This window comes from Macrotis lagotis, chromosome X (genome assembly GCF_037893015.1).
Source record: "Macrotis lagotis isolate mMagLag1 chromosome X, bilby.v1.9.chrom.fasta, whole genome shotgun sequence".
NCBI classification, from domain to species: domain Eukaryota; kingdom Metazoa; phylum Chordata; class Mammalia; order Peramelemorphia; family Peramelidae; genus Macrotis; species Macrotis lagotis.
The window spans coordinates 104,064,792-104,087,342 of NC_133666.1; the positions used below are offsets into that span (position 1 = coordinate 104,064,792).

Here is a 22,551-nt window from a genome sequence, read left to right on the forward strand (position 1 = left end):
TGGAGAGAAAAACAGGCAGGGAAACCAGTTAGGATACATTATAAACATTACAGGCAAGGAAAAATAAGGATTTGAACTAAGATGGAGGCTATATTGTTTGAGAATGAGATAAAGAATTAGATTATGAATTTGTAAATCAGTATGTAGCAAAAATGAAAAGATTTTACTTTCCTCAGAAAAAAAGGAGACATCAAGGAGAGGTATCTTTTTTTGGCTTGCTTTTTGTAAGGGTAAATAATTCTGTTTCAGATGGTTTGTTATGCCATTGGGCCATACTGGCAGAGACTGGTGTTTCGAGAGCAAAGTTGAGATTAGATCCTATAACGTATGACATGACTTCCAATCTCCTTGCGATGCTCTTTATAGACTCCACTTTCTTTCCCCTGATTGATACAATATCCCTCAGTAGCTGTTCCAAACTTACCTCTTTCTTAAAACACTACATTCTTTCTCTCAGCTTTAAGTCTTTAAACCTTGTACTCATTTTGTCTTTATCACTCCATCTTTCCCCCTGCTTATGCTGCTTTAACACCCTTACACCTTCTATTTGAAAGTTACAAGGGACTTGATTTGTAATTTAAATCATTTGTCAAAAGATAACTCAAAACTCCTCTGCAGCCTAGTTTGTTTACTTTGTTCTGACTTGGAAGAATACTAGTTCTTTGTGTCAATAGTTATATTCTTTACTTGTGTCCTTGATGACATATGCCTTCTTATCCCAAGGCTCAGATCTGGATCCTGTTCTTTCTCTACATTAGTTTTTAATTTCACGTATCAATTTATTAATTTTTTTCAGAAGACTCCTAAATCTAGCAGAGACAGTCAAGCACAGAAAGGAAGGTGATTTTTTGATAAGAAGATCAGTGAAATTGTAGCTCACAAGCCTCATTGTTTTATTCTCATTTGTTATCTTCACTCTTGTTACTTCTGGGAGTTAAATTCTATCTACTCTTCTTGTTAGACATGTAGTAGTAATGAACTCCTTAAATCCAAGTTGTCCCATTTAAAAGTATCTATTAAGGGAAGATGTTCAAAATGTATTCAAATGCCATTTATTTTTAAATTGGTTATTTATTTTCAGGGCTAACTGTCAAGGGCAAATATTAAGGAATTTTATTAGGTTTCTACACAAGATGATTCATCCATTTTTAGTGCTGAAGAAGAATCTGATATCTTCATTCATAAAAGGACACTAAATTGCTGTCAGTAGGACTTTCAATCATGGCTTCTACCACTAACCAGGAGACAAAGTGAATTTGGTTACAGTTCCAGTCTCCTCTCTGATAGGAAGTGCAGCATCTATCTTGCAGTCATTCACATTACAGCTACTGGTGGCAGCTCTCTCAAGATTCTAAATCAGAGTTGCAGCCCTTCCCAGGCTGAGCTCCCTCCTGGTTACCTGGGCCAAGTGTGGACCTGAGACAGGGAGTTTCCTTTTTCTGGTACTGGACTTCTGCCTCCTGGCTTTGCCCAGAGCCATGCCTCCTACTCTGACAAGGTCCCTTACCAGCAAAATACAAATGCATCTTCAACCCAGCCAGCAGCAGAAAAAAAGAAAAAATAAACAATTGTTTCCTAAGTATACTATATTTTGTATTTATCAAACATTATTTCTAATTATTCCTTGTCTAGTACATTCCATTAATCAACATTTTTATTTTTTAATCAATAACAAATAGTCTTGACAATTGCTAATTTATTATATAGTCTAGGTTCTAAAAGTGACACTCTTTCTTCATTTTTACCTGTTTTCATTATCTATCTGATATTCTGGATCTCTTATTTCTATAACAGAATTCTGACATGATTTTTATCAGGTTTGTAAAGTATGCCTTTTAGAATTTAATTATCATAGCAATGAAACTAAATTAATATTGGTAGCCCTGCCATGAACATAGAATGTTCCTACTCTTATTTTTGTTGTTTTTATTTAAGAAATATTTTATAATTAAGTCTATAATCTTTTGTAGATTAATTCCCAAATATATTAGGAATTTTGTAGCTTTTTGAAATGGGACTTCCCTTCTCATCACTTCTCAAATTTAATTTACGGATATGCTAATGATTTTTGAGGGTTTATTTTGTAGCCTGCAACTTTTCAATATACCAATTAATATTTTTCCTGATTCCTTAAGATTTTCTAAATAAATCATGTTATCAGAAAATGGAGATAGTTCTATTATGTCTATCTTTAAATCTTTAATTCTCTACTTATTGCTACTGTTAGCATTTCTAAAACTATAAAAATAATAGTGAGAATAGGAATCAAAAAAAGGAGCTTGATTCCTATATTAGCAAAATTTCTACTGTATTCCTATTGTATATGATGTTTGCATTAGGTCTTAAAGAGATACTTTTATTATCTATGCCTATAACTCTCTATGAGAGCAGCTAGGTGGCACAGTGGATAGAGCTTCAGGCTTGAAATGAGGAAGACCCAAGTTCAAATCTTATCTCAGATATTTATTAGACATGTGACCCTAGGCAAGTCATTCTCCAAGAGCAAATTTACTTCTTACTCATATCTCATCAGTAACCTTTGTTGCTCTGATTGAATCATTTGAATACAGAGCATAGTCTTGAACTCTAGGGTCTCTATTTAAGAAGGGTGCTCAGCAGTCTTCCCATTTCCCATCAGCTACACTGATTTTTGGACTTCATAGTGCCTTACAGTGGGGGGGGGGGGTGCCTTCCCTTCCTCCTCCTTTTTTTCTGTGTCCTTTTGTGTGTAGTCTTCCCCCCATTAGATCATAAGCTTCTTGAGGTCAGGGGTTGTTTGTTTTTATTTATATTTGCATATCCAGTGCTTAGTAGACTACCTTGCACATAGTATACAATAAATATTTATTTATTTATCAGGAGTATAAGCCCCATTATTGGAGTTTGTCTTAGTTTTTGAGAATAATTATGTAGTTTTAATATGAATTGTTCTTTAAAAGAACTTAGTATATGAATCTATCAAGTCTAAAAGGTATGGGTTTTTGTTTGTTTAATTTCTATTAAGGCTAGATCCCTTTCCTTTTTTTGAAATTGGAATATAATCCTTTTTTTTTCCTTCTGTTGATTTGAGCATTTTACATTTTTGAAAGTAGTCCTTCATGTTCTGTTTTGTTAGAACTGTGTATAGTAGACTGATAATTTCTTCTGGCTATGATGTCATCTTGTCCATTTGCTATTTAGATTTTCTGCTCCTTTCTTTTTAATCAGTTTGGCTAAAAGTTGGTCAATTATATTAGGCTTTTTAAAGAATCAGCCTTTACTTTTACCATGTCTGTCCATAGACTTTTTAATTTTCAGTTTTATTTTTCATCTAATTTTCAATATCTTTCATATGTTTATTTTGGGTTTTTGAAATGCATATTGAGTACGTTAACTCTCTCCTTTTTGATGTAATTTTTTTGGGATATAATTATTCCTATAATTCTGGGCAACTAATATTTAGAAGGGCGGAATGTAATGAACCCAGCGAAAAAATTACATTGCAAATATAAAAGAAAATTATCATGGAAAGGGCAGGAGAGAGAATTGGACTGCATCACCAGGATCATGGAAATTTCTACCATGGTACAAAATTTTTGGTGTATTATTTCATCATTGCTATTTTCCTTCACATAATTATTATTTCTATGATTTGTTCCCTGATCCATTCATTATACTGGATTTTGTTAAGTCTCCTTGTGGATATGAGTTTTGTTTGCATTCCCTGAATTAATTACTATTTTTACTGCATCATGATGTATAAATGATATGTTTGGGGTGGCTAGGTGGTGCAGTGGATACAGCAGGAGCCCTGAAGTCAGGAGTACCTGAGTTCAAATCCAGCCTCAGACACTTAATGATTACCTAGCTGTGTGGCCTTGGGCAAACCACTTAACTCCAATTTGCCTTGCAAAAAAAAAAAAACCAACCTAAAAAAAGGATGTGTTTACTATTTCTGCTTTTTTTACATTGTTTCTAAAATTTATCATAATAAATGGTCAACTTTTGCAAAAGTTCTCTGTGATACTGAATGTTTTTTAGGGGGCACATTTACAAGATGCCATAAGTTCTTTAGCTCTAATTTCTCCAGCAATTAATTCAGTTCTCTATTTTCCCCTTTTCTTTATTCTTTTTCTGATGTTTTAACCAGGGAATATATAAACATCCTTCCGATATAGAATTTCTATGCCTTCTTGGTTTTTTAATGAACTTTTTTTTAATCCGTTCCATTTTATTGGATAATCTAATCAATTCACATTCAAAATTGTGACAGGTTAAAAGTTTTCCCCATTTATATCTCTAATATTGTTTCCCACTTCAACTTTTAAAGAATTTTTAAAATCTTCTTTTAAATTAGAACATTATTCTTTTATTTTTATTCTACAATAAAGCAAACTTCTTCCCAAAGGCTCTCTTCACCCTTAGTCTCAAACTTATCCCTTTCCTAGTTGATTGTTTTTATTTTGTTATCTAATTCTTCTCATTTCCCACCCCCCAACTGCACCCCCTTGGTCAAGTATCTAATCAATCCCTTCCCTTATACTCCCTTAAAAGTATTTTGTTTTTAAAGGCTGTATTTTTTTTAATTTCCCCCCTTTTCTCTAAAAAGGATTTCTTCTTTTTTCTATTTTCATTACTTTCTATTCTTTGATTAATAATCTAAATATTTATTCCTTATTTAGTATTTTTGCATTCCTCAGTATGCAAAGCTTCTAAAGTATCAAATCTGAATTCCTTCATTTAAATATTTTCTACATGACTACCTTATAGATTTTACTCTCTGCTCCTCTTTTGCTGTTCTACACTTTTAGAAAAATGAACAGGAGATAGGGTAAAAAAGTATAATTGTACCATGGTAGAAATTTCCATGATCCTGGTGATGCATTCCAATTCTCTCTCCTGCCCTTTCCATGATAATTTTCTTTTATATTTGCAATGTTATTTCTTCTTTGGGTTCATTACATTCCACCCTTCTAAATATTGGTTGCCCAGCAGAATTCTAATTTCCCTTTGTCTGCTGTGGCACATTATCCATGAGGCAAAAAATTCTCTTGTAGATAGAATCTCTCTGAGTACCCAACTCCTGAAGATTACACCCAGTCCCCATCTCTCATTACAGAACACATCTATCCCTACCAGTGTGCTCTTCATTGATCCTCTTTCATCTTTGAATCAAGATTTCGTTCTTTGTTCTATTTCAAATCATCTTTTTCTCCCACACTGTCTTTTAATTGCTCTTCATGTTGAGAAACTACAGGAGTTATTTTCCCTTCACTGTTTACCAGTGACTGGATTAAGATTCATCACATATTGTCATTTTATCTTCTTTTTCCTCTCTCTCATTTTGTGTTCCCTTCCACTCTATAGTTTTGTCCCACAAAATACACTGATTTCTGTGTACATTTGAGGAAATTGGGGGTTAGGAAGATTGTGATTCAAAGTCACTTCTATCTCTTTTAAGTTCTGCTTTCATTTTTATTCCCTTGTGTCCTTTGAGAAAGAAATTTCTTAATTGTCCCTCTGGGTTTTTTTTAAGCCCATAGATTTCTTCTTAACTTTCCTTTTCCTTTTACCCTTTTCTACCCCTTGAAGAGTAGGGGTAATTTATTTCATTATTTGTTCTTTTTTTTGGTAATTTAATTTATTTACCTTTCTTGTGTTCTGTTGTTCTAGGTTGTCAAGAAATCAAATAATCTGCTCTTCTTTTTTGCTGGAGGAGTTGGGGAGTTAGAAATGCTTCAAATGCCTGTTTTATGAAATATCTATTTTCACTGATGTTTAGATTAGCTGGATATGTTATCTTGTGTTGCCTTTTGAGCTCCTTTGTGTTCACAATTGGATTATTCCATTCCTTTATGTGGTTTCCAGTGCATAAAGAATAGCCTTTATTATTAAAATTTCTTTACCTTGATCTTTTTCTTGTTAGCTTTCAAAGTATGTTATTTATTCAATTTGTTGGATTTGTTCAATTTAACCAGTTTGTAGAATTGAGTATTTTTTCTGAAGGAAATCTGTCCATTCTTGTGATTGCTGCTTTTGTTTTCTATATTCAGAAGTTTAGAACCATTTTCTTACATTATTTTTTGCATTATGGTATTCAAGTTTATTTTCCTGTGTTCTTCTGGAGGGGAATCTATGATTCTTAATTATTTCTTTGCATCTTTTTTTTTTTAGATCAATGTGTTTCACTTTCATTTCAATATTTTTGTATTTCCAAACAACTGTTCTTTCTTTTGCTTCTTTGGAGAGACTTGTCATGGTGTATTCGTGTTTTTTGATTTTGTACAGGCAAAAAAAAAAAATTGTTCCTTTAAAATTACTTTCAAAATTCTGATTTCTCTTGCATCATTTTGGAAAATCCTGCTGTGGGTTTCACATACTCTTACAAATTAACAAGGTACTCTCTCTCTCTCATTGGGAATTAGTTCACTTTTCTTTGACTTGTAATATTTGATGACATTTGCAATAATTTAAATATCTTGGTACCATGTTCCTTTCTAGTTTATCTACTTATGTAGATTTTTTGTTTGTTTTTTGCAAGGCAATGGGGTTAAGTGACTTGCCCAAAGTCTAAGTAAGTATTAAGTGTCTGAGGTTGAATTTGAACTCAGGTACTCCCGACTTCAGGCCAGTGCTCTATCCACTGTGCCATCTAGCTGTCTCTACTTAGTTTTTTAAAAAAATTTTTTCCCTTTCTTTCTGAAATCTTTGTTGAATTTAGTCTTTTCTCCCTCCATTCCCCTATTAATCATTTCCTTATTCCTATTGTTTTGGTTGTGATCTTACAGAAGGTATCTATTTCCCCCTTCTCCTCAAGAGAATGGGCAGAGTTGAGGACTTCTGGTTTTCAGTCATTGAATGATGGGCTAAAGGCAGAAACCAGCAGGGTTGGTAGAGAATGAAGCAGCAGCAGAGATAATCCCTGCTTCTAGATCACAAACATGTAGGTTGGATTGTGAGCCCAGATAAAGAATAGTAGCTAAGGGAGTTATTGTTTCTGTGATCTATGTAAATTTTTCATATGACAAGGTTATGACTTTTCTTTTTTTTTTAGATTTTTTTCAAGGCAATGGGGTTAAGTGGCTTGCCCAAGGCCACATGGCTAGGTAATTATTAAGTATCTGAGGTTGGATTTGAACCCAGGTACTCCTGACTCCAAGGCCAGTGCTCTATTCACTGCACCACCTAGCCACCCAGGTTATGACTTTTCAAAGCTAATTTTCCTGTATGCGACTATGGTCCTTATTGAGCCATAATGTGGACCCCTTAAATGGTATAAGCCATGAATAATGTGGGTTTCCTAGTAAAAGTTTCTATTGGTGAGTCATAATTATGATGATGATGATGATGATGATAATAATGATAATAATAATAATACTAATAATGTAGAGAATAGTAGGTAAGGGGAAGGGGATGGAGGGACCAAGGGTCCTGGGTAAGTGTGTTAAGAACTAATGTTCTCTACTGTTAAATCATAAGCCTCTTAGCTAATTAAATTTCTTGGTATCTTGGTCTGTAGAGACAGTTGAAATTGCTTTTCTTCTTGGGGAAGTTTTTGTGAGTTACGGAGGACTGAAGATAACTACCTAGTCCACTATCTTGTTGGTTCAAACCCCCAAAACTTCTAATCTCACAAAACTCTCCCCTACAATCTATCTCACTGATGACAAAGTTATTTTCCTTAAGTCTAATTATGCTACACTACCTAGCTACTGACCTCCCTTAATTCAATAACCCCAGTGCTTCCTATTAATTCTAATATCAAATATAATCCTTTTTTGTTTGGCATTTAAAGCTCCCTACAATAAATACCCTTTTTCCTCTCCATGGTCTAGACATGCTTGCCTACTTGTTTGGAAGGGGTCATGCCTCTTAAGAAATTAGTTTCCTTTGTTCTCTTCATCTAATCACCTGCTTCAATATATCCAAGGGTTGGTAGATCTAATGGAACTCTAGGAAAGTGTATTTTTATTAGGCCATTCTATTTCCTTGCTTCTTGTTCTGTCTCTGCTCTTTTCTGAGTTTCCTATCTCTCAAAAATCTTAGCACTCTCTAATAATTCTGTTGTTTCAGTGATCTCACTATATGAATTTTTCAGATGACAAGTTATGGGTTCCCAGCTAATTTTCCTATATATGATAATGGAGTCCCTATTGGACCATAATTTGGACCCCTTAAGCAGTAAAAGATGTGAATGATGTGGGTTTCCTAGCAAAAGTTTCTATTGGTTTAAATCATAAAAATAAAAATAATATGAAGTCCCTAATTAACGTAATGCTGAATAATGTAAACTAAGATTAATGTAAGCTAAAAGAAAGCACATAGACTGGTGGAATGACCAGAGTGACCAGTAAAAGGCCTCAAATGTCCTGGACTCCAAACCAAACAGCACTGATACATGTGTCTTGAACCTAAGTCCAATGCTAAGCAGAGTAAAATCAAAAATATCAGCTAATACTACATTAACATACTCTATAATTCCTCCTCCTTTTGACTATAATTTCTATAATTGCTGTAGGAGGGCTGTGGGAATTCAATATATCATCTGGTCCCATCTGAGTATCCCACTTTGATTATTAAACTATTTGTATAATTAATCTGGAGCTCTCTGACCTCTTTCTTAGGTATTATGTTGGACCCCTTGTTTGAAAGAGACTTGACTATTCAATTAAAAGGAATTTTCCCATAAGACAGCGACAATTTTTTTTAATTTTTATGAATAAAAATTTCCAGTTCATGATGTGTCAAAATCTTTCCAAAGCAATCAATGGGTTATTTAATTGTTTGATTAATGAACATACACAACCATTTTCAAGTAACAATCTATTTAAAAGAGAGTTAATTACAGGAAAGCATACTTTTGAAAAGATCAAAGGCTCCTAAATTCACATTACTCCTCAGAAACATCTAAGTGAAGCACTTACTGAGAAGACAATTTGCCAAAGGCAGATAAAAGAAAGTGCAGAAGGCTAAAATATGAAAACTTATACATATAATATCTATCTATCTATCTATTTATCATCTATCTATCTAACAGGTTTAAAGAGACTAATGCTTAGAGTTAGCATAGACATGCTGTAAAATATATGAGGGATGAGGATTGGATTGTTATTTTATTGGAATAGAGAACTACTAGATCTCTCATCAGTGCAGATCATCATCCTCCCCACAGATTGGTCTTACAAGAGTTGTCCAGAATATGGGAGGAAAGAATACAGAATGGGGGAAAAAATAGAAATTCATATATTTATACAATCACTAATGATCACGTTCTGAGAAGACTTTTTTAGGACTCCTAATACTGTAGTGGGGAATAATCTGCACCCTCATATGAGAAGTGTAAGTCAAAGAAGACCTGCATTCTAATTTTAATAAGGTTACTATCATTCAATAAATTAACATTATTAAGGGCTTATGTGCCAGGTACTGTCTGAGCACATAAAAGACAGGTCCTGACCTCAAGGAGTCTCCAATTTAATGGGGGCAATAAACAAATATATACAAATGAACTAAAATGCAGGAAAAATAGGAAAGAACACAATGAAGAAAACAAGAGGGATAGGCTTCCAGTAGAAGATGGGATTTTAGTATGTCATGTGGCTTTGGACAAATCACTTTCCCTCCATTTTCCCTTCTTAAAAGTGGAGACAATCTCCCTTGGAGACCTGTCCAAAACCTAATAGTTTGAAAAACAACTCATTTTGTTGGGCTATGAAAGTTTTACAAGTCAATTCATCAATTAATAATAAGTAAGCACCTATAGGCTAAGTATTATGGTAAAGATACAGACAAAAATGAAGCAGTCCCTGCCAAAAGGGGTTCACATTCTGTTAGAATAGCAATATACGAAAGTAAGAATATACGATAGATAAATAAGTTTGAGCAAAAAGATAACAGCTGAGAGGAATCAAGGCCTAAAAGAAGCAGCCATTTAACTGTGCTTTGAAGAAAATTAAGCGTTTCTCCTATCTTATTTCATTCCATCCTCATCACAACCCTCAGGATATCAAATTGACTTCTCCAGTCTTAACAACTAGCATCTTGGACTGGACAAAAGACTGGTTAAATGTGGAATCATACTTGTAAGATTAAAAAAAGGTGCATTTAAAGAGAGGAAATTCTGAACCTCAAAGTTGTAAAGAATCTCAGAGATCCAGTTCAACTAGTTCAAATAATAGCGTGCATCCACCAGAAACCTCTCCCTTCAGAGGTGGCAGCTGTTTTTAAACCATCTTGCTTGCATTCCTTAACTATCGCAGGGACATGCTCTACCTGAGGGGAAGTTCTCCACTCACTTCCCCTAATTTCCTCTATTTAAGGTCTTCTTGGCCCAAAGTAAGGGAAAAATTCAAGCAGAAAGGATTCTAGAATCACGGCTTACACCGCTTCGCACAGGCCAGACTACGTATGAAGAGATACGCCAAAACCCCACCCTCCTCCTCTCTAGTCCGCACCATCTTCCGGAATAGGACCTTGGCAACCACGCGCCCCCCCCCCCCCCCCCCCCCCCAGCCGTGCTACCCGCTCCGGCCTTCCCCGGTGTCCCGCCCCCACCAAAATAGGAAGCGGGTGATGACGTGATGACGTATTTAGGCTTTTTTGCCCTTTCTTGCCTTTTCTCCTCTCTCTGTAGAAGGAATTAGCAAAGGTTATTCTGGACTTTGCCACGTCGGAATTACTCCCGGGTTTGGTAGGGTAATCCTTAAAACCAGAACAATCGTTTGTCAATAAAGCTTGTTGACACGGTAAAAGAAATAGAAAATGGGGGCTGGGAGCGAGAGATGGGCGGATACCTTTCCGTGCTCGGCCAATCGGTGCTTCACGAGGCCAGAAGAGCTGAGGAAGGTTGGTCAGATGGAAGGAGGGGGCGGGGCCCTGCCGGGAAGGGGCGGGGTTGTGGTTGTGGGCATGCGCCGGAGGCCGCTGCGGCAGCTGCGGGTGAGTGAGTGAGGACGGTGGTGGGGGGCGGCCTGCGGCCTGACGGGAAAGAGCGCTGCGGCTCCCCGAAACTTATCTCCTTGAGGCATCAGTCTAGTTTTCGTTCGGGTTTCTACCTTTGAGAAACTGGGTGGTGGGTTCTCGGCGGAGTCGCCCTTCTCCCGCCTCCAGCGGGGTGCGGGGAAAAGCTTGCTTGGCCGGGCAGGGTCGAGTCTGTTCGGTTCCTTTGCCGCCCCTGCCCCAGGGGGATTCTGCCTCCGAGCTTTCCCCCTGGACCTGGAATGGGGCGTGCCGGCTCTGCGCCGCCCCCGGGGCGGCGTGTGGTGGGCAAGAAACGGGGCCTTTGAGGGTGCGGCTGCCCAGAGCCAGTGCCCTGGGAACCCGGCCCCTTTCTCCCGCGTTCACCCCCTCGGCAGCCCCTCCCACCCCTCTCCCGTCCACGTGACAGGGCGCGCAGCCCAATTGGAAGGCCTGCGGGGGCGGACTGGGCCCAGAGGGAGCCCGAATCTTGGCCAAGGTGAGAGGTGACATTTCGAGTCCCCAGCTCTCTAGGGCTCCACCGCTTGAAAAAGTTTAGAGTCAATGAGGGAAGGAAGATGATACGTGCGAATGTTTTCTAATTCTGGGCAGCCCACTTGTCTGTTTGCTTTGAAAGCTCCAAGATTTGCTTTAAAAAGCTCCAAGTAGGGGCCGCTAGGTGGTGCAGTGGGTCCAGGAGCCAGGTGGACCTCAGACACCTAGCTGTGTGTGACCTTGGGCAAGCCCCTTGTAAAAACCAAAAAAAAAAAAAGCTCCAAGTAAGTAGTGTCTGATATACAGCTTACAGGGTGACCTGGTGTTTAGATTTCAGGACCTTTGGTATCTTGGATGGAAAGAAAGTCACATCTTTCTTTGTTTTAAATAATTGCTGTTTAAAATTTAGCATTCAGCAATGGATTAAAAAAAATAATGGGTAGCTATTATATAGCACTTGGTTGGCAAAGCATTTTTAAAAATAATCTTTCTCAAACCTCACTACAGCCCTGGGAGGTAGGAGCTATTATATTTCCCCCTTTTCAGATGACGAAACTGAAGGTTAAGTGTCATTTCTAGGGTTACATAGCTAATAAGTTTACGAGATCCGATTTGGATCATGTTCCTGACTCTAAGCCCAGTACTCTCACCCTCTTCACCACATAATTTTTTAAAAACCCTGTTCTGAGGTGATAATAGACTTTACCAGACTTTTCCAGTTTCCATTTTTTTCAAAACTGCACACAAAATAAATTTTAAAAAATCAAAATATGCTGGAGGATTCAACAGCTGGGGATGGGTTATATTTAGGAAGCTGTGATTGATTGTGGTGGAATTAAAGTGATATAAACAAAATGACTAATACTCTTTGGGATGCCAAACAAGTACTTTGAAGATAACTTTACTCAAACCTGACTCAGCAGTAAATATTTTTAAGAGTTACTTGGTTTATGTACATATCAGTGCTCTTAAATGAAACAAATGAAAATCTCAATTTTTAAGCAGCTATTATTGCTAAACTAGATATTAAACCTCAATACTGATAATAATTGAAACCATTTCTGACCTAAAGAAGCTTACAATTTAATATGGGTAAGACTGCAAAAAAGGAAGTTTGGGTCTGGGAAATTCTTGGTCCCCTCAATTTCCAATTTTTTTGTCACTACAAAAAAGGGATGCCAAAAATATTTTTGTATATGTGGGGTTTTTCTCTCTTTCTGTAATCTCTTTGGGATATAGACTTAAGGGCATTATAGGATCAAAGGGTATACACAGTTTTATAGCCTTTTGGGCATAGTTCCAAATTGTTCTCCATTATATTTGGATCAGTAGTTTTCCAGTTTTCCCATATCCTCTTTGGCATTGGTCATTTTCCTTTCTGTCATTTAAGCCAATCTGATGGGTATGCAGTGGTACCTCAGAGTTATTTTAATTTGCATTTCTCTACTGAGTAATGATTTGGAGCATTTCTTCATGAATTACAGATAGTTATAATTTCTTCATTCATATCTTTTGGCAATTTATCTTCATCTCAGCCACACACAAAAATGGTCAAACATTTAATCCATTACCCACAAATGTAACACCTCCATGTTCAAAAGTTCCAAAATCCCTCTATCCAACCATAATCGACTTTCCACCTCTCCCCTGCCTTTCTTAACCTCCTCTTCATCTGTGATCTCCAGTCCCTTTATTTCTTAGCTCTTTCACATACCATCTCCTCCAAACAACCACTTTAACTTACCTTGTCTCCTTAGAACCAATTCAGTTCTATTTTGTTTTCCTTTCTTAATTCACCAGACTTCTTGCCATTTCAGTGATTGTTTTCGGCAAAATCTTCAATCACTCCTACAACCTATAACATACAATTTGTTGAGCAAAACTGGAGAAGATCATGTAATTACTCTGATTGAGTCTATAACAGCTTGATGTCACATGGCCTCAATGGGACCCTCGATGTTGCCAAGAAATGTAGGATTCTTTTCTTACCAGCTCATTATTCCAATTCTCCAGAGTGGCTCTTCTAAAGCTTTTCACCCCTCCTCAAACTTTCCACATTTCCTCTTTACCCTTTCAGATGAGATCCTTTGAGAACCTTTCCTCTTATTTTACAGGGAAGAAAATGGAGGCTATTTGCAGTGCACTCCCTCTTCTCACTTCTTTTCCCATCTCCTTTCATTTGGATGTTTTCTGCAACTGTCTCTCCTTCACCCCTAACTCACTTGATAAAAGTGATCTTAACTTTTTTATACTAAGACTAACCTCTGTACCAGCTGAAGCAATCTGCATTTCATCCCATCTCTCCTAACAGATTTCCATCTCTATTATCTTTACTCTTTCATTTATTTTTCAGTCTTTCCCAGCTCATTTCTTACAAACATGCCCATGTTCATCCTCAAAAAAAACCCCCCTAAAACTGCCTTTCATTTGTTCTCTTCATCCCTACTAAAAGAAGCTATTTACAGGGACAGTCACAGGTGATGCAATGACTAGAGCACTGGTCCTCAGTTCAAATTTGACTTCAGACACTTAATACTTAGCTGTGTGACTTTGACCTTGTGACTTAGCTGTGGTAACCCCATTGACTTGCAAAAACAAACAAAAAAATTATTTACAATAGGGGCTTTTCACATTACTCTCACTCTTTTTTTTCTTTTAATCAATCTGTCTTCTGGCCACCAAAACTGCATCCTCCAAAGATTTTTGTTTTTGTTCAGTCTTTTTTTTTTTTACTTGTATCCAGTACTTCATAATCCATTTGGCATTTTCTTCAGGAAGATAGAAGCTAGTGGAGTAGTTTACCATTTCCTTCTCCAGCTCATTTTACAGAGGAAGAAACTGAGGCAGGCATGGTTAAATGACTTACCTAAGGGCACATATCTGAATCTGGATTTGAACTCAGGTATTCCTGATTTTTCTGGGCCATGCAGCTGCAAAGGTCCAATGGCCTTTTCTCCATCCCATTCTGCTTGACCTCTCTGTAACATTGGACAGTGTTAATCATACTCTTCTTGATACTTTTTCTCTAGGTTTTTGGTATAACAGTCTTCTCCAAGTTTTTCTCCTACCTATCTGACTATGCCCTCTCTGTCTCCTTTGTTGGATCCTTCTTCAGATTACATCCTCTGATTCATAGGTATCATTCAGGATTCTCTTCTCTATATAAACTACCTCACTTGATAATCACCTCAGTTCTTTGCATTAAATTTTAGTCCTTGGACCCATATTTGTTGGAAAGATCAGACTGGAGTATATTTGGGAAATTACAATGCTTCCATTGATCCTAAAATGTATGCTTCTATAATACTGAACTCTAATACTAAGATTCTCCTAGGGGTGCTATGTGGGAATATCATAGTGTCAGAATAATAAAAATTTCTGGTTGTCCAAAAAAAACAACAAATACATGACAAATATATGCTATTTACAAATGAGAAATTATAGTTGGTCACTTGACCAGAAAAGAAAATGGGGATAAATGAGATAGTAGACAGGCAACATACTAAGCTGGTATTTTCCAGATGGCGAAAGAACAAGAATAATGAATGCCTTTTGCATGTTAGTAGGATTTAGTAAAGACAGAGGTGTCAGTTGCACAAGATAAGGCTCAAAGTGACTTAGAAGGTTAATCACTCTTCCATAGCTTTGACTACATACAATTTGCTATGGTGATCTGTGATGCTCTTAGAACATAGGCATATCTCCAATATATTTTGGGTTCAGTTTCAGATTACCACAATAAAGTAAATGTCTTAATAAAGTAACACAATTTTTTGGCTTCCTGGTGTATATAAAAGTTCTGTTTATATAATCTTGTTGCCAAAATATGCTGATCATAATCTGAGCTTTTAATGAATCAAAATCTTTTGCTGGTGAAGGATCTTGCCTTAATGTTGTTGGCTCCTGATTGATTAGGGTGGTGGTTGCTGAAGGTTGGATTGACTAGCAATTTCTTAAAATAAGACAACAATGAACTTTGTCTAATCAATTGACTATTTCATAGTTCTGTGATGCATGTGATGCTATTCAAAAGCATTTTACATACAATAGAACTAAAAAATTCGAATCAATCCTCTCAAAAACCTTCTACTTTTTTTATCAGCTAAGTTTATGTTATATTCTTCAGTATTGTTGTGTGTCAGGAAATAGGGAGACCCAAGGAGAAAGATGCAGAAATAAGCCAGTTGGTGGACCAGTTGCATTTAAAACAGATGCAACATTTATTGTTTGCCAGCTTTATGGGTATGGTTCATGGTGCCCCAAAACAATTACAATAATAACATCAAAGATCACTGATCATAGATAGCCATTAACAGATATAATAATAATGATGATGATGATGATGAAAAAGCTTGAAATATTTTAAAAATTACCAAAATGAGACACAAACACATTGTGAGCACATTCTGTTAGAAAATTTGCACTAATAGATTTTCTTGCTTATCCTGGAATTTCAGTTTGAAAAAACAAACAAACCAATAAACACAATTTGCAAATCACAATAAAAGGAAGTATGCCTGTATTACCCATATGACATTATTCCTATATTGAGAGAGCTTGGTTTAATGATTAAAAACAAAACCACCTGAATCAGAAAAACTGGATCCTCATTAACAATGTAAGTATAGGCAATTCATTTACTCTGTTTTAGTTTCAGAAGTCTTACCTCAAAAATAAAGAAACTTAGACTAGATTATCCTTGAAGTCCCTTTCTCACATTTTATGCAGTTTGATTATTATGAACCTCAGTTAGCTTATTCTGTAATAAAAGTGCTATCTATAAGGTCATTTGATTTTGTAGTGCACTTTACTCTCATACTGCTCAATTCCCTTCCTAACTATTTACTTTTCTCTTTTACTTTTGCCTGCTTATTAATAGTTCTATTAATTGATCTTTGTTGTGTCATTTTTTGCTACTTTTACATACCTGTCTCATACCACTTCTCCCTTTCTAATTTTCTGCTTTTAATTTTCTGTGATGTGATCATGGGGAAACTACAATATAATATGCATACTAATTTTCTATAAAACAGGAGTAAACAGACTCTAAGTGTTTAAGAGGTCAAGTATATAAATCTTAGTAAAATTTATAGTCTTCTTTTTATTTATTTCCTGGTTCTGATTGTGTTTTGATATTTGAATTTATCTCTGGGAAAGTGAATTTATTGTTAGCTTCATTAGCAAATATTTATTGAATAGTTTATGGCATATAGTATTCTAAATCTATTTATCAGAATCCAAATGTAAGTCACTCTTGAAAACCCCTTTGCTTTAAGTGGTGAAAAATCAGTGTGAAGACTGTTACTATGATGTTTTAAAATTTGAAGCAAAGACAAATTTAACTGCCATCTTTTTTTTTTTATCAATTTCTATTCTTAGATTGTCATCTAAGCATTGTGATAATGTGACAATTAGGATGTGATCATGTCTGCTCTCTGTCTACCACCATCTCCAGCCGTTGCCAAGACTGAGATTGCTTTAAGTGGTTATTCACCCTTATTAGCAGCTACTTTTGCATACTGGGACAACATTCTTGGCCCTAGAGTAAGGCACATTTGGGCTCCCAAGACACAACAACTGCTTCTCAGTGATGGAGAAATAACATTTCTTGCTAACCATACTCTAAATGGAGAAATCCTTCGGAATGCAGAGAATGGAGCCATAGATGTGAAGTTTTTTGTGTTGTCTGAAAAAGGAGTAATTATTGTTTCGTTAATCTTTGATGGAAACTGGAATGGGGATAGAAGTACATATGGACTGTCAATAATACTTCCACAAATTGAACTCAGTTTCTATCTTCCGCTTCATAGAGTATGTGTTGATAGATTAACCCACATCATCCGCAAAGGAAGGATATGGATGCATAAGGTGAGTAGTTTCTTGAGTCTGGTATTTTACTTACTTTATTATTGTATTCTATTTGATCTTGACTAATAATATCAGTTGTGAAATGCTCTCTACCAATGAAGATCATCACTTGTTTTGTATTTTTACAGTCTTGGTTGATTTAAATCACTGAGTTAGGGTGCAATAGCTACTACTTGAGTGTCATAGTCCTTACTCAGAGAAATTCTAACCCACTACAGGATTTCTTAATCACAAATAGTAATAATGAAATAGTTTTCAAGACTGAAAATAAATATGCTTTTCTTCAAGGGAATAATTTTGGAAACAAAAAAATATATATAATTGTTTTTTTTGAAGTCAGGTGTTCCTTTTATAATTCTAAACTACCCAATGCAAGTTTTGACATTTTATATTAAATCATTCATATCTTACTTTATTATACCTAACTTTTTGATATTCTATCTTGCTTTGCACAGAGATGTTTCCTTAAGATATCCTCATGTTCTACTTCTTCTACACCTACTAAGATCTTACTGAACTTGGTTAAAATATATGTCATTATAATTCTTTGTTATTCTGAAAATATGGAGCCCAAATGAACAGTATTTGATATCTGAATATAAAAATACACATTCTCAGAACTTTAAAAGACAGTTTTAAGTGGTGATTTGGTGGGGAAAAGAAATGCATCATGCTTTATTATTTCAGCTAGGCTGACTTATTTGTCCTGTAAGTGAAATTAATTGGCAGTTAATAAGTTCATTCTCCTGCAAGGGTTGCTCCCTTGGATAATGGGTAAAGGACATATGTTACACATTTGTTCTTAAAATTCATCAAATTCAATTATCACATTATTTTAAGCACAGCACGTCTGCATCATTGTCTTATAGTCTCTTTTTCTACATTACTTCTCATTATGTGGTTTAGTAGTAGTATTGTTTCTCATCTTAAATTTAGTAATAGTAATAAAATCTTTTTGTTAAAAGAAAATACTGTTTGTGTACTTTTTCCTGGTATGTTGCTTTTTATTTGTAACAATGCAGTATCTCATGCTGAAATGTTACAGTATTATTTTCTACTTGTTTTCATAAACTAAATCTTGAGCCAGATGGGGTAATACAAACAATTATAATCTTGAATAAGCATTATTTTTTTAAAATAGAATTCAAATAATGGAAATTATACCTTCTTCAGTTGTGCCTAGAATCATGACTTTATGTGGGAATAAAGACATTTCAATACTAGTTGTGATCTACTGTTCATCTAACTCAGTTTTCTGTAATTGCATGATCCTAAGAGAAGAACAGTGGTAGAGTTAACTATCCATTCCTGCACTAATTTTTTTTTTTAGGTTTTTTTTTTTTCAAGGCAAATGGGGTTAAGTGGCTTGCCCAAGGCCACACGGCTAGGTGATTATTAAGGGTCTGATGCCGGATTTGAACCCAGGTACTCCTGACTCCAAGGCCAGTGTTTTATCCACTACACCACCTAGCCACCCTGACCTGCACTAACCTTAAAAAAAAAGCTATATACTTAAATCTTTTAGTAGTCATTTAGTCAAATCTCCTTAAACATATTTAGGTTTTTTGTCTATTTAATTTCTCCTTATTTAGCCCTGATCTGTTTATTGTAGAGAATTTCCAGTGAGGAAATTCCTTCTGTAACTTTGAAAATAGTCATAGGTTAAGTGACCAGTAACAGAAAAAAACCAGAATAAAACAAAACTCTTGTCTTCCCGACTAATTCCTTTTTTTTTTAATTAGGTTTTTTGTAAGGCAATGGAGTTAAGTGACTTGCTCAAGGCCAAGCAGCTAGGTAATATTAAGTGTCTGAGGCATGATTTGAACTCCTGACTCCAGGGCCAGCGCTCTTTCCACTGCGCCACCTAGCTTCCCCTTTCCTGCTCTCCATTTCTTAGAGTTCAGTCACTTCTTATTAGGGATTAGTAACCTTGGAGTCCATGAACTTTTTCTTTTTAAAAAACATTTTGAGGGGCGACTAGGTGGTGCAGTGGGTAGAGCACAGGCCCTGGAGTCAGGAGTACCTGGGTTCAAATCTGGCCTCAGACCCTTAATAATCACCTAGCCGTGTGGCCTTGGGCAAGCCACTTAACCCCCATTGCCTTGCAAAAAAAAAAACCCTAAAAATTTTTTTTGATAGCTGTATTTCAATATAATTGACTTCCTTTTCAATCCTATATATTTTAATCATTTGGAAACATTCTGGAATCCATGACCAAAAAAAATTATAGAATAATGAATTATCTATTATAGAATAATGAAATCAAGAAGTTTATTACTTACTTTGTAAAATGGGACTTGCTTTGTTAATAGGATATGTGGGGGACAGGTAGGTAGTGGAGTGGATAGTACTCCAACCCTGGAGTCTGGATGACCTGAGTTCAAATCCTGCCTCAGGCATTTAATAATTACCTAAATGTGACCTTGGGCAAGTCACTTTAACCCCATTGCCTTGCAAAAACAAAAAAAAAATAGGATATGTTAGGGGAAGTGAACCATAATAGTTTGAAATGGAGTAAAGCAGTATTCAGGGAGTAACTATGAAATGTGGCATTGATAATGTTATTTAGGACAGACAAGCATAAATATTTAGAAATCATTGTAATAGATGAATTGTGCAGTGTTCTAAAAGACCGCTGGTCTAATATAGAAAACTATTATTTAATAGTAATGGAACTTTGTCCTCAATTTCCTCATCTGTAAAATATGAATGAGTTAAAGTTAAGTTGATTTCAAACTCTAAATTTTCCTAATAGTTCAACTTGGAAAATATTTTAAAGTAGTGTCTTGATTATACCTTGATGGTAAGATTTAGCCAATGAGGCTTTCATTTTTCTTCTGCATATGTCAAGATAAAAACTAATAAAAGTATATTCTCAACCTTTAATTTTTTAAAGGTGTGCCAATTCAGGTGTGTAAAGGAAAATTTTTTTCCCTAGTTTTGGAGGCTCCAACTGTACTCCTTATTCAGTCGATCAGCAGGGTTAGTTTTAGGAATTCTAATTGAATTAAATGTTTTGCTTCCACTCAATTTGGTTTAATTGGTACTAAAAAATACCTTTTAAAAAAGAGCCCAGCAAATAACTGTATTAGGAATTAAGACTAGATATTAGATCAGACATAAGTTTTCCTTTCATTAAGCAATTAGCATTTATCTTCTGGTGTAGTAAGCGATCTTTTTATGTGTATGTATTTCAATCTTCCCAAACAAATTGTAACCTACTTGATAGGGCATGGACCATGCTTTATACTTATCTGTATCACTTGTAATATCTTTTAGATGACTTCCAGATAGGAAAGTAAAATATTTATTAATATAATGATTGATTACTTAAAATTTTTTGGTGTCAGACAGCCCATTGTCTTTAGTGTTAGTCACCAAGCTTCCATTAAGTCTTTAGTCAGCTAGCGTTTCTCAAATACCTGTAATATGCCAGGCTCTAGACCAAGCCTAGAGAGTTGAAGAAAAGAAGGTTAAACTTCACAAAAACCTTGAGAGGTAATATTACTATCCCCATTTTACAGTTGAACCTGAAGCAGAAAGAAATTAAGTGACTTGACTAAGATCACTTCTGAGGCTGAATTTAAACTTTAACATTTCTTGACTCCAGGACCAATACTCTGTCACTGGGCACCTAGAAAACAGTCTTGCTTTCTTTCTTTTTTTTTTTTTTTAGGTTTTTTTGCAAGCAAATGGGGTTAAGTGGCTTGCCCAAGGCCACACGGCTAGGTGATTATTAGGTGTCTGAGACCGGATTTGAACCCAGGTACTCCTGACTCCAGGCCCAGTGCTTTATCCACTGTGCCACCTAGCCTCCCCCCGACAGTCTTGCTTTCAAGGAACTCACAGTCTAATAGAGGAAAAAACCCTACATACAAACAAGGTATATTCAGGATAAATTGGAGGTATACTTTGATCTGCATTCAGACCACTGGAGGTTTCTGGAGGTGTGATATAGTCACACCTGCAGTTTAGGAAAATCATTTTAGTAAGTAAACTAAGACTGAAATAGGGAGAGACCTGAAAGCAAACTAACGAGACAGTATTAACAAATTTTTATTAAACTCCAATGTATCAGAAAGCTATATGGCACAGTAGTTAGAGCACTTGGCTTGATATCAGGAAGACTTGCCTTAATAAGTTCAAATTTGGTCTCAGACACTTATTAACCATGTGACCTGGGCAGGTCACTTAACCTGTTTCCTTCAGTTCCTCATCTGTAAAAAAGAACTGGAGAAGAAAATGGCAAATCACTCCATTACCTTTGCCAAGAAGGCATCTAAACAGGATCACAAAGAATTGGACACAGTGGAAATAACTGAATAATGGCAAATGTGCCAGGCACTGCTAAACACTGGGAATAACAGAGAAAGTCATATATTACAGTCTAATAAGGAAAGACAGCCCATAGAGTGGGGGGGAAGAGATATGATGGGGAAGAGTTACCCTATCTGGACACTTTATAAAGTCATATTATGGGGTTAGGAAATGATCTGAAGGGTTGGGAGTTTTTGAGTTGATCTTTCAAAATGAATTTCTTATGATGTCCAAGAAAACGGTTGGGTGGGAAGTGATGAGAATTCCTAGCATTCTGTCTTTAAATGTGGATAGCATTCAGAATCTGAGTTCTATTTTCATCCTCCACCCTTTTCATTCTGAGGAAGAAAAGGGCCTTAAGGGCAAAGGAGTGCTGAGGAGACATAAGTTTCCAAGATGATTTTATCTTACAGGATGAGGAGAGGAGCAAGAGAGAGAGAGGGAGAGAGGATCATCTGTTGGAGAAGGGAAGAATGGGAACAAGGATATATGTAGAGGAATTAATCTAGGCAAGAAGAAAGACCACTTTCTTGTGAGTTGGGTAGAGGAGGTGATTGTGGAAAGAAGTAAACTTGATAAAGGAAAAGAAGCTTTCAGCAAATGGCTTCAATTCTTTTGATCAAGAATGTTTTTAGGGCAGCTAGGTGGCGCAGTGGATAGTGCACCTGCCCTGAAGTCAGGTGTACCTGGGTTCAAATCCGACCTCAGACACTGAATAATCACCTAGCCTTGTGGCCTTGGGCAAGCCACTTAACCCCATTTGCCTTGCAAAAACCTAAAAAAAGAAAAAATGAATGCTTTTAACTGCGAGGTTACAGAGGGTACAGTGGGAAACATGAAAGTGTTTAGGAAACCTGCTATAGTGAATGAGATTGCAAGTTGATTAGGAATATATAAAAATTACTACATTGAAAACTGAGGTGAGATTAGATAAAC

General features: G+C 36.1%; 1 protein-coding gene across 4 annotated transcripts in view; it reads left to right on the top strand.

Annotated features, from left to right (window-relative positions):
- Positions 1-22,551, top strand: part of C9orf72 (C9orf72-SMCR8 complex subunit) — a 53,822-nt gene that overhangs the window by 11,585 nt on the left and 19,686 nt on the right. For 2 of the 4 annotated variants that reach the window (XM_074206582.1, XM_074206585.1), the window contains exons 1-2: positions 10,843-10,917; positions 16,810-17,298. In XM_074206582.1, coding sequence (XP_074062683.1) covers positions 16,855-17,298 — 444 coding nt within the window. In that variant the 5' untranslated portion in view covers positions 10,843-10,917; positions 16,810-16,854. Of the gene's footprint in view, positions 1-10,842; positions 10,918-11,330; positions 11,435-16,809; positions 17,299-22,551 lie in introns of those variants that run through there. The other 2 variants (XM_074206583.1, XM_074206584.1) reach the window with 2 other exon arrangements.